Consider the following 13,357-nt stretch of genomic DNA (forward strand, 5'->3'; position numbering starts at 1 on the left):
TGGAGTAGATACAAGGATACATTTTAAATTTAGATTTTTTTTAAAAAATCTGATTAATAAAAGATTTCAAATAAATTTGCAGATGGCTCCAATTTTAATGGGGATTTTGAATGAAGTTACGTGTTGCACTAAAGCAGTTCATTTAAATACACTACAGCATATTGGTAAGATTCAAACATTTTCTTCTTGAAAGTTCCATACCTTGCAAATGGACCTTTTTATGAAAGAACTGGATCAACTTAAATAAGCAAAGCAGCCATTTCTCAGTTTGTAATTGTGCTCCAAATACATGTTCTCTCATGATCTGGATTTGCACCCAAATCCCAGCCGCAGAACCAAGAGGGTGAATCTACTTTGCTATCTGTTATCATTTGCTTTTTCACAGAATTAAGCAAAAAGAAAACAATGGAATGCCACAATATCAAGTGAAGAAATTTGCGTTTTTATTTTGCTTTTGAGTACTTTATTCACTAAAATAAAACACAAATATAACTTTATTTTAAATATTTCCTAAGGTTAATGATTTACAAATGATCAAGAAATGAATCAAAACCAAAATGATCCTAACAATAGTATTTATTGGGGGGGGGGGGGGGGGGAACAGCAAATTATGGAGGAATGGCAAACAATCAACATGCATCACAACTCTAATGACATCTTCAATGCAAGATCCCAGCACTACTGCTTCTAAATGGACAAAAAGAAAATCGCAAATATGCTCATCATTTTATGTCAAGAGCAATCAAAAACAGATCAGTAAAGTAAGCAAAATATCAATGTATGCCACACCTTTATAGGAAATTAATTCCTGGCACTATAACAAAAAAAAGGTACTGGGACCCCTTAACTATTAGATTTCTGCTTCTTTGATCTAGCGCAGAAGGTGGGCAATATGCCCTCTTGGCAGTATGGCACACTAAAATCAGAGGATAAGTTAGGGGAAGACAAAAAGGAAAGAAAAACTAGTTTGAACGAAAGATTACATCCTCTGACAAAGATCAATGTTACAGAATTCCTTAGGGACTCGACTTTGAAAGATGTTCAGTATAGCATTACACAAATTAATTAATAAATATTCAGCATATTTAATTCAAAAACTGATGTCAGCTATGGAACAACTAATGTAGTAGTATGGATGGAATAGTACGGATGAAAAAAAACTGATCAGTCTGGACTTGCAGCAAGAAGTATTCCTTCATAGTCCACCCATAAAGCATGACTGATCGTAAAAAGAGCTCCCTAATAAGAAAACCATCATATACTTTATGGGCATTAAATAAATCTTCCAAACGTATGAAGACCAAATCCCTGCCAGTGGTCCTTTGAAGAAAGTACTCTAATATTAAAGAATGCTTGTGAAATTGACAGATGACATATAAATAAAAGTACATGCTAATTTTAACAGGTGAAAACAGGTTAGAAAGTACCTACTCAAAAAGTCATCTCTCAATTTGCACCCTATTCTTACTCAGTAGCTAGTAATTCTTCAAAAGACACTGTGTAATGGCATCCTATACATCTTTAAAATTTTATTTACCCACAAGATATAAAATTTTACATAACACTCATTTCCTTCTACTTATAGAAATCTTCTTTCAACTCAATGTATGCGGCACAATATAATCCATCTGTTTTCTTACACCCAAATATGTGTTTGTATTTTTTTCAAAACAAAAGATTCCATTATAGTTTGCCAGTTAAGTGACTTCTATTTTGAAGGAACATGCATTATAGCAGGTGTAATCAATTATACCGTATGTAAAATATCCATTAAATCAAAAGAATAACATTACGAAACATCTTTCAAACTAAACAATGGGAATGGGAAGTTGAAAGCCACCACCTATTCAAATCATTTGTAAATGTCTCTCACAATGAATGTCAAGCTGCTTCATTGAACTTTCTTACACCTACCATTCTGCATCCCCAAAGGCTTTAGAGAACACATAATCTCTCCCATTGTAGGTCATTATTCCATCCTTAAGATAGAATTTCCATTTGTTTTTACTCCTATGAATCTTGATATAAAAGAAAACAATGTTATCTGTTAGTCAGAAACAATATATCCTTCCAAATAATTGCTTTCAAGTAATAAAAACATGGCAAATTCATACAGAAAACATTGGTGCAGCAGAAAATATAAGTTTTGTCTTGAATAATGCAATGGATAGTAAATACTACAAAATCTGAAAATACACATTTGCTACTTCATATCTTTTGGCAGAATTGGGTGTTCAATCAAAGGACAACATCAAAAAACCTGTAATAGAAGTATAAGCAAGCTCACAAATGTACATATCATTTTTCATAGCCTCAATGTCCCCAAGTGTATAAAAGATAACTAATTTTATTTGAAGTGGTAGCTGTGGTTTGGTTAGTAAATGTGATAGCCAGACTGTGTTTATTAACCTCTCAGAATTTGTAAACTAAAATGCATAATTCATATGCTGGTGGGTTCAATGTTGGCATGAACTTCAAATAAGCTCCAACGATGGCAGACATTCTCAGTTCAATTATGGCGAGGTGCCAAACTATCAACATCGTTACTTATAATAAAATCCAAAATTGAAGCTGAAACTCTGTTTACCTGACATTGAGAAGACTACCATATTACTCGGTGAATGGATTCATTCTAAGGTAATACTTCTACTCAAACAAAACTAATGATGGGCTATTCTCCATTCATTTCATTTTCAGTGGCTAGGACTGGAATTCCCCTTTTCAGCTCACATGGTGACCATTGTAAATCTGCATTAAAGGATATCAGAGGCAGGCACTGGGATGTGAACAGAGTGAAGGAGTGAAGAGGGAGAGCAAGATAAGAGAGAAAGGAGTTGGAGAACAGACATGGGTGAATAGACCATAAGATATAGGAGCAGAATTAGGCCATTTGGCCCATCGTCTGCCCTGCCATTCCATCATGGCTGATCAAATTTTCCTCTTAACCCCAATCTCCCTTCTTGCCTCTGCCTTAAATATACCTAAAGACTTAGTCCCCACAGGTGCCTGTGGAAAAGAATTCCACAGATTCACTAACCTCCGGCTAAAGAGATTCCTCATCTCTGTTCTAAAAGGACACCCCTCTATACGGGGACTGTGACCACTGGTCTTAGACTCTCCCACCATAGGAAACATCCACTCCAAATCCACTCTGTCAAGGCCTTTCACCATTTCATAGGTTTCAATGAGATCACTTCTCATTCTTCTAAATTCTAGTGAATACAGGCCCAGAGCTAGATGCTCTTCATGACAAACAATTCAATCCTGGAATTATTTTTATGAGCTTCCTTTGAACCCTCTTCAGTTTCAGCACATCCTTTCTAAGATACGGGGTCCAAACCTGCTCACAATATTTCAAGTGAGGCCTCACCAGTGCTTTATAAAGTTTCAATATTACATCCTTAGTTTTATACTCTAGTCCTCTTGAGATGAACACTAATATTGCATTTGCCTTCCTCACTGCAGACTCAACCTGTGAAGTAAACATTTTGGGAATCCTGAATAAGGACTTCAAAGTCCCTTTGCACCTCACTTTTCTTTTGCATTTTCTCACCATTTAGAAAACAGTCAATCCTTTCATTCCTTCTACCAAAGTGCATGACCATACACTTCCTGACACTGTATTCCATTTGCCACTTCTTTGTCCATTCCCCTATTTTGCCCAAGTCCTTCTGTAGCCACTCTACTTCCTCTAAACTCTGTCCTTCCACCCATCTTCATATCATCTGCAAACTTTGCAATAAAACCATCAATTCCATCATTGAAATCATTGACCTATAATGTAAAAAGAATAGTCCCAACACAGAACCCTGTGGAACACCACTGGTCACTGGCAGCCAGTCAGAAAAGGCTCCCTTTATTCCCACTCTTTGCTTCCTGCCAATCAGCCATTGCTTTATCCACGCTAGAATCTTTCCTGTAAAGCCATAGGCTCATAGCTTGTTAAAAAGCGTCATGTCTGGCACTTTGTCAGAGGCCTTCTGAAAATTCAAATCCACAACATCGACAGATTCTTTTTTGGCTATCCTGCTTGTTATTTCTTGAAAGGATTCCAACTGATTTGTCAGGCAAGATATTTCCTTGAGGAAACCATGCTGACTATGGCCTATTTTATCATATGCCTCCAAGTACCCCAGACCTCATCCTTAATAATTGACTCCAACATCTTCTCAACCACTGAAGTCAGACTAACTGGCCTATAGCTTCCTTTCTTCTGCCCCGGTCCCTTCTTAAAGAGTGGAGTGACATTTGCAATTTCCCAGTCTTCAATCATATTGCAATCACTTTCATGGGTTGACTTTCATTTTCAAGGGTTCTTTAACATTTCAATTCTAGTTCATTGCACAACACCCAGTCCACAATAGCTAATCCTCTAGTGGGCTCAACCATGCGCCATCTTGTAGGTACTCTAGAAATCCTCCCTCCCGTAATCTAGCATCAACCAGATTTTCCCAATTGTTACAATCCAGCAACAATGAATATATGATTCAAACAGGGTTTTTATAACAAATAAAACATTTATTAAACACTGCTAAAAAAAAACCCAAAAAGTAAATAAACAACTAACAACTGGAAGTCAACTGCGATACGGCAGTTCAAACAGTTCTTAAAGCGAGAATGCGAAAACAGTTCTTAGAAGTGGTAATGCAAAAGTCCAAAATGATTTACAGTCCATTAAAGGAGAGGCTTTCTTTGATAATAAATTCTCTTTCGTGGAGTTACTGCTGTTCCCAGTTGAAGTATGCTATTCCCCGGAGGATTTATGATCGAAGGAAATAAAATGGCTTAAAGGCACTGACCTTTCTTTGACGAAACCTTGCATCCAACTCACTGCTCTTTTGGCAAAGCAGAAGTTAACATGGACATAGGTTACTAATTCCTCATGTGAAGATTAAGCAAAGGTCGAATCTGTTTCACCGTCGACATTAACTCTCTTCGATCTTTCAGCTTCCCGAACTTGGACGAACCTTCACTCTCCAACTTGATTTTAACTTGTAGTACGGTAGCAAAACTGCCGGCAATAACCTTTGACTTAAGGCAGAAAGTAAAACTCCACTTTTAAATAAAACTGCGTCATAACATCAGAATACGCAGCAGCATGGAGTCACTACCAAATTCAACCACGGACTGCCCATGTCACAGGGTGGGGTTCTCCTTTTATAACCGGTTGAAAAAACTATCACATGACCTCTCACTGGTGGGAAAATGAAATCACTCCCCCATCACAAGACCATTACCTCATGTCCAGCTTAGCTTCAATTACATCATGGTCATGTGACAGGTACAAGATACCCACGAAAACATAACACAATCAACTTGTACATGGAAGTCTCCCATGATTATTGCAGCATTGCCCTTTTGGCATGGATTCTATCTCCCATTGTAAATTGTAGGCAATATCCTTACCACTGTTTGGGGGTCTGTATACAACTCCAGTTAGGGTCTTTTTACTTTTGCATTTTCTTAGCTCTATCTACAATGATTCAATACTTCTAACCCTATGTCACCTCTTTCTAACGATTTGATTTCAATTTTTACTAACAGAGCAACGCTGCCCCCTCTGCCTTCTTGACTATCTTTTTGATACAATGCTTATCCTTGGACATTAAGCTCCCAGTTATAATCTTTCAGCCATGATTCCATGATGCTTACAACATCACACCTGACAATCTACAACTGTACTGCAAGTTCATCTATCTTATTCTTTAGAATGTGTGCATTCACATAGAGCACCTTCAGACCTATATTCACCCTTTTTGACTTTGTTGCACCACGCTAAACCTTTTGAAACTAAACTTTGTCTGAGGTCTTACCAACGTCTGCCTCCACAACCTCTCCAGTAATTACTCTGGCTCTCTGGTTCCCATCCCCCTACAACTCTAGTTTAAACCCCACCATGCAACAAACCTTTCCACTAGGATATTAGTCTCACTCCAGTTCAGGTGCCAACCATCCCTTATGTACAGGTCTCTTCTTCCCTGGAAGAGAGTACAATGATCTAAAAATCTTGGGCCCTCCCTCTTACACCAACTCTTTAGCCACAAACTAAACTGAATAATCTTCCTAGCTCTGGCCTCATTAGCATTTGGCACAAGTAACAATCCTGAGATCACAACCTTGGAGGTCCTGCCTTAACTCACTGAACTCCTGATGCAGAACCTCGTCACTCATCCTACCCATGTCTTTGGTACCTACACAGACCATGACTTCTGGCTGTTCACCCTCCCATTTAAGAATATTGAGGACTCAATCCAAGATATCTCATACCTTGGCACCTAGGAGGCAACATACCATTTGGGAATCTCATTCTCATTCACAGAACCTCCCGTTTGTTCCCCTGGCTAATTAATCCCCCATCACCACAGTGCGTCTCTTCCCCCACCCCCTTACTGTGAGTCACAGAGGCAGACTCAGACCCTACCACTGTGACTTTCCTCTGCTTGGTCATTCCCTTCCACACCCCCACCTGCACCCCACCCGACAATATCCAAAGTGAAATATCTGACGTTGAGATGGCAGCCACTGCCCCCTTAACCCCTTTCCCCTTCACCTCAGGTGCAACTATCTCTCTATATGTCGTATCTATCACTCCTTCTGTCTCCCTAATGATTCGGAGTTCATCCAGTTCCAGCTCCAACTGCCTAATGCGGTTTGTTAGAAGCTGCAGCTAGATGCACTTCTCACAGTTGCAGTGGTCAGGGACACTGGGGGTCTCCCTGCCTTCCCACATTCCACAAGAGCATTGCACTATCCTGCCTGTCACCTCTACCTAGCTGAGCAGACACAAAAGAGAAGAAAAAAAATTTGAGCTTTTCTTTCCCTGGTGGCAAGTAGAGGGGATTGGAGACAAAGAAAGGCAATGGAGAATGGGAATGGTAAGAAAGGAATGACGTTGCAAGATGGATATAGTAGAGGGAGCATGTATAAAAGTGCTGAAGAAAGTATGGACAACTGCATGTGTACATATACCAAACTGACTACATGTGACTACACTACATCTAGAATCTGGAACACATATAGATTGACATAATGGCTGATCCTTCCTATAACATAATTTCCCATTTAATATTGTTCAAGGTTTCACCAATATTGTGCCTCATGATACTCAATGTCAACAGGTTTTTTTTCAGGGTCCTCAGACAGAAAATTGGCTGACTGTGATAAAGCTCTGAATAGCAACAAATTCCGCAGATCCACAAATCTCACTGGTATACAAAGGACACACTGGGAGAACCAGATACAGTAGATGATCCCAACAGACTCATAGGGTGAAGTACTGATCAAGAGCGTGTTAAGTGTCATGTTTGTAGGTAGGAAGGGACTGAACAGTGGGGGGGGGGGTGCATAAAACTGAGTTGGCGTATGCAATTAAGAGTTCAGTGGGGTAGGAACAAGCAGAAACAATGTGTCTACCTGGACAGGCAGGTTTATGGATCTTGGACAGGAGGTAGAAACAGGAGGTGTGGGTTGAGGGAACTAAGAGGTTGGTGGCGGTGTGGGAGGCAATGGCCTGGTGCTCTTTAGTGGAGTCCTGTTTGAGGGACAAGTATGAGGTGGTGTCTGACAGTTGCTGCTGAGCCTCAGCAAGGTAGGGGTCAGTCCATCAGACTACTACAGAACCCCACTTACCTGCCGGTTTGATGGTGAGGTTAAGATTTGTACAGACAGAGTGGAGAGCCAAGCATTCAGAAGGAGTGAGGTTGGAACTGGAGAGCGGAGTGGTGAAGTCGTGATGGTTAATGTCCCATTGGCAATGAAAAGGTCCAGAGCAGACAGAAGACCAGAGCGGGATGTCCAGGAATAGGAGGGTTGAAGGAGGGGTCATCAGTGCAGGGTGGAGAGTCCTTGCCAAAGTAGGCACAGAGATGGAGGTGGTGGAAAAAGAGTTCAGTGTCATGGTGGGCACAGAACTCACTTAAGTGTGGGTGCAGGGGTTGGATAGATTTTTCTGCCTTAACCATATATTGAACGCTTTACTGACATATTGGAAGAATCATTATCTGTTATATATCATCAATTGTCAGATTATTATTGTCAAACATGCGTTGGTCCTGAGGAAGCAGTCAGCCATTATTTTTAATCCCAACATAAAAGTTTAAGAATGCATACTTAAATGGGATACAAAAACATATATAGCCTAATAGGGGCACATTCAAATTTTCAAATTACATTCATTTCCTCCTCTTTTCTCTTTCTAACCATCCTATCAGTTTGCTTCCCTTCAGCAAACTTCCATGACCCTTACCACATTTCTCCCACCATCCTCAAATACCTCCCACTCCACCTAAATTCAGGCATCTTTTCCAACCCTTTCAGGAGTGGACAACCCCATCAGAAACATGGAGAGAGTTCATATCGCTCCACATAAATGTGTTACCATTTGGAAATAATATTTGGAATAATATTGAAGGGGAAATGAAAAGAGCAGCAGCACTGAGCAAGGAGAACATTAGATGGAAACATAGGTATTACATAGAAAGGATGCAACTATGGATTCCACATATCCAAGTTAAAAAAGTAAAACAAGATGCTTACAAGTTGTTTGGGATAGCATCCACAAGGAACAAACCCAAAGTAAAATTAAAAAGTGGTGTTGAAGGGAAATCAAATGGGATATAGAAAATCAAAATGTTCCAAGAAGTTTGGTAAGTTAGTTACAAATGGATAGAAATAGAATAGAAAACAGAGGATGAAGTTACAATGGAGATTAGATTAGTAAAACAGTAGCATACAACATCTGTAGAGGTAAAAGCAAGCAATATGAAGACAGTGAACAATGAGACTGTGGAAGAAGATCTAAGGCTGAGAGCATGGCTTGATGTTTAGAGGACAAAGAACACGAGAAAGGAGAGAGAATGTACATGAAGAGACTGCTAGAAATTAGCTAATATACTACAAGCTCAGGTCTTAAAGAATTGGCTTAAAAGTAATGTCACAAATTAGAAAACGTTGACTAGATACTTCTTCCATCTGTTGCAGATCAAACCTACCATTTCCTCATGCTTCTTCTAAATATCTACCACAACTTTCCATGTCAACCAGATGTTGGAAAGTCAACATGACCCCAACATTCTGAATCACTAATCTACAAAGAAGCTGACTAGAAAATTTATACAGCCCCTCTATTAAATTATATTTAATTTATTATTCTATTACATCTATTAGAAATACTAATAATGTATGACACCAACAATGCTATTTTATGTCATGTTGATATAGTCAGTGACTTATATTATTGAGCAAGTGACCTATTTAACTTGCCTGGTCAAAAGGTGTTCCACAAAGCCATAATCAAATTATGTTTGTTGACAGATTAGAAAAGCAAATATTGGGGAAGATGATCAGAAAGCCGCATAGTAAGGTGCCTTAAAGAAATAAACAGAGTGGCAGAGGTTCTGAAAGGAAGTATCAGAGCTTACAGCCTTGACATCTAAAACACAGCTAACAAATCAGGGAAACTTGACAGGTCAGAAGTAGAAGTTGTTGGTATCTGAGAGTTGTACAGTTAAAGAAGATTCCACAAAATGGATTTAAAAAGGAGAAACTTAAAATTAATGTACTACGGTAGATAAACAAACCAATATATACTATTCCAACTATCTTTCCTTTCAGTTAGTCCTGACGAAGGGTCTCAGCCCAAAATGTTGACAATGTTTCTCCTTATAGACGCTGCCTGACCTGCTGTGGTCCACCAGCATTTTGTGTGTATTGCTTGAATTTCCAACATCTGCAGATTTCCTCATATATCCTAAATTGTGGTTTGATAAAAAAAAATTTGGTTCACCTCAAATCTTCAATGGTAAAACAAAGGAGGTTGACCAAGAGTATGCTGGATAATTCAAACATTGAGGCAAAAACATTCAACGATTCTGGTCAAGAAAGTGAGATTGAAAAGGGGCAGTAGTAAAGTACAGGTGACCCATGTTATTTGGAGGAGGCAGTGGCTGCATTGTAAATTCTGTAGTCCAAAAGACCATACTGCAGTAGTTGTATGTATTTCCTTTATTTAAAAGGGAGAGGTACGATGGTGGCCAATTTGAAAGACCTTTAAGCGATTTGAGGATGTATTTATTTTGAAACAGATAGCTTCAAATCTTTGCACAAAAACTGGCACTAAAAACAGAATTAACATACAAGAATCTGAACTGCCAATATTTTCTGCTACCTTCCAAATGAACTGGATAATTTATCATTGTTATGGTTGTTATTAAATAAAGCAGAATCAATGTTTGATGGGTGCTATAAAAACTGAAAATATTTCACTGATGCAGTTATACTGTCATAAATATTCCAATTATTCTATTCCCCCCCAAATGTTACTTTTTCTTTCATGACCCAATAAATAGTTTAGAGATTAAATAGAGAACCAAACATGCATTCTGATTTCATCTGCCCATACAAGTTGAAGGGCAGCCAGTTCTGCAAAATCTCTTGTGCTTAAGTTTCTTTTTAAATTCTTTTTCCTTCCTTCCCAATGAATAAATGCCTGGTTTCTTTTTCCACCTTGACTAGCAAAAGTGATAAAATTGGGAATTTGTTAACAAACATTGGGTCATAAAATGACACCTTTTTTTTAAAAAAAAACACTCAACCACTGACCATTATTTTTAAATTAAAATGCAAACTTTGAAGCAAATATGAAAACTGAAATAAAATGCAGTATTTAAATGAAGCAGAAGCATTTACCTTATCATACTGGCAAACCATTACATTTTCTGTATCAAATAGATCAGGCACTTCCTGTTCACTCACATCATCTCCTGAATTTAAAGGATCCTTTGGGGGCAGGGGGAAATAAAAGTACAAAAATTAATCCATCCTCCATTGATTCCCAAAGATTAATCACAAATGAAATTTCCGAGAGCTATTTTTAAGAAATGGAGTATGTTTAGATCAAGGTCTCCAGCTTATAATCAAGATTGGAGAGTAAAAGGTAAGAGGACTGCATTATTTGGAGCCTGAGGTGAACTTAGTCCTTCACAAAATTTTAAACAATACTTTAAATCTAATCACTGTGCAATACAAAGGGAAAAACAAGTTATTTAGCTGTCTTAGACATGAATACTGCTTAGCAGCCAGCAATCTTTAATGACTGATTATTTCATATTTTTCATATGAAAAGCAGCAAGTCCTTACAAATTAAGACAGCAAATCATCTCAGGCACTAACCCAAAAGAAACAGCAAAGAAAATGCAAGAGTATTCACAAATTCTTGCTAATTGATATCTCAATTAGGAAGACCTTCCTCCCGTCATAAATAAGATCACAATGTTACACAAAAAAAATCTCCAAAGTCAGCAATGTGAAAGAAAAATTGTTGCTTCATCCATCTCTGGGGTAGGCAGTGGGTGATACAAGATTCACATGTTAATGTGATTAACTGAAGAAATTCAATTCTATGGCAGGGCACTTACAAAGATTTCAGTGGAGGAGTAAGACAAACAAAGACATATGGGCGCCTTCCCTATTATGAATAAAGTAATTATTGACAATTTCAGGATTTCACATTAAACTACACATATGCATCTCTGGAAGCTGCAATCAGAAAACATACAATTTTACCACTCTTACCCCAGTTCAGGCCTATAATTGTGGAAGTAGAACTAACTGTTATTTGCATCACATTAAACTGATGGTTCCATGTACAGTTGCTGCCTATTGCTAAGGCATATTCCAGTGGAGTTGGGGAAAATGAAAACCTTTTACGTTCTGGCTGAGACTGACAAGAGGTCAGTTGTTTTTTTTTTAAAACTGTAATACAAGTCTCAAGAAGGCATAAAAACATTACATTTCATGAAGATAACTTGTACTAACCTTTTTTGGGAAGGGGGGAGGAAAGCGGGAGTAGAGCAGCAATGTGTTGAGAAAATCTGTTTACATAACAACCACAGAATTGTTGACAATCAAACAGTATGATAATGATCAGAGGCAATTTTGCTAACCAAAAGCATTAGGTTTTTCCAGACTTTAAATTAATTCCCTGAAGTAGATTCTAATATTTCTTGAAATTGCTATCTGCATGAATTAAAAATTATTACATTCAACTAAAATTTTAGGACAGCTAAGACTATTTCAGCACTCTGGTGTATGTGTGATGTATTCTAGAAAAAACTAAAGAACTAACATAACATTCTGTGCCATAGTAACAAAATGATTGTAGATCACCATTTCCAACAATCTTCAAATGAACCCTTTTGTAGGTCTTCACCTCAGGCCAACACTGAAGCTCCAGGTCACTTTCATTTCTCAACTCAGTCACCCATGTGACCTACATATTATATCATACTATCTGAAAACACAATGGAATGCCTTCAGCAGTCTGCATCACAATCTTAAAACACAGGAGGAAGGAAAAGTATAACACATTTATTTTTAAATCAACTAAAAGATCTTGTATAGATAGCGGAATAGTTACACACACATTAAAACCTTTCATTGCAGAAGAACACGCACTGAAGTCAAGATGGCCTGGATGATTACCAGAAATCAGTAAAATGCCTGTGAAATATTACTTTTTAAGCAAAGAATGTTTTTCTTTTAAAACTCCCTGCCTAAACAACAAATTCTTCCAAACTCTCATCACTGATACATTATTAAAAGTTACAACCCATATGACTGCATACTAAAGGAATGGATTCATAAATCCATGCATTAAACTTGAAGTATTTGATAATGTAAAGGAATCCAACTAACTCGCTTAAAAATTAAATCTATCTAATACATTATAGACAATCCACTGCTATCCAAAACACCTGCAAAACCTGTTCACTTTCGAATGCCCCTCAATAGTCAATGGTAAAAAAATTTTGGTGAAAGGCTCCAATTTATCTCTATTTTGTACAAAAGCAAAACTGAACACAAGACTAAAATGTCAAAAGAGCTATTTGTATCAAGCTTTTTTTAAACCGTTCCCAATATAATTATCACAAAAACAAAAAAGGTAACTAATTATATTTTTCCATTATTTTCCATATTTTTCCATGTTTGCATTATTCAGTCCAAAGCAGAGGGGTTTTAAAGGAAAGATCATCTTTAAATATAAAGGTTCTAATGTGTCCCAACATACCTCAAAATATCAAGAATACTAAAGTTTCAAATTTACAAACACCTAAAGCAAACTGATTGAACAAAAATATAAAACAATTTTCTACCTTTAATTTCTTAAAAGAGTGCTGTCAAAAACTTAGCTTCCATTTTCAATAGAAATGTTTGAAAAGTACTACTGGGCTAAAAATAATACAATCATATCACAGGCAGCAACCTTTCACTGCCTACAGTTATTAAACAGGACAATTTTTTGTTCTGAACAAAGTTATAACTGAATGGGAGGAAAAAAAAATCACTCATGTGCATAGTG

At 37.6% G+C, this 13,357-nt stretch overlaps 1 protein-coding gene across 1 annotated transcript in view; it reads right to left on the minus strand.

The window, feature by feature from the left end:
• Nucleotides 1-596: 596 nt before the first annotated feature.
• Nucleotides 597-13,357, minus strand: part of gtf2a1l (general transcription factor IIA, 1-like) — a 50,021-nt gene continuing 37,260 nt past the window's right edge. The window contains exons 8-9 of the mRNA XM_059985692.1: nt 10,687-10,776; nt 597-2,018 (exon numbers count right to left, since the gene is read on the minus strand). Coding sequence (XP_059841675.1) covers nt 1,911-2,018; nt 10,687-10,776 — 198 coding nt within the window. The 3' untranslated portion in view covers nt 597-1,910. The remainder of the gene's footprint in view (nt 2,019-10,686; nt 10,777-13,357) is intronic.

This window comes from Hypanus sabinus, chromosome 12 (assembly GCF_030144855.1).
Source record: "Hypanus sabinus isolate sHypSab1 chromosome 12, sHypSab1.hap1, whole genome shotgun sequence".
NCBI lineage: Eukaryota > Metazoa > Chordata > Chondrichthyes > Myliobatiformes > Dasyatidae > Hypanus > Hypanus sabinus.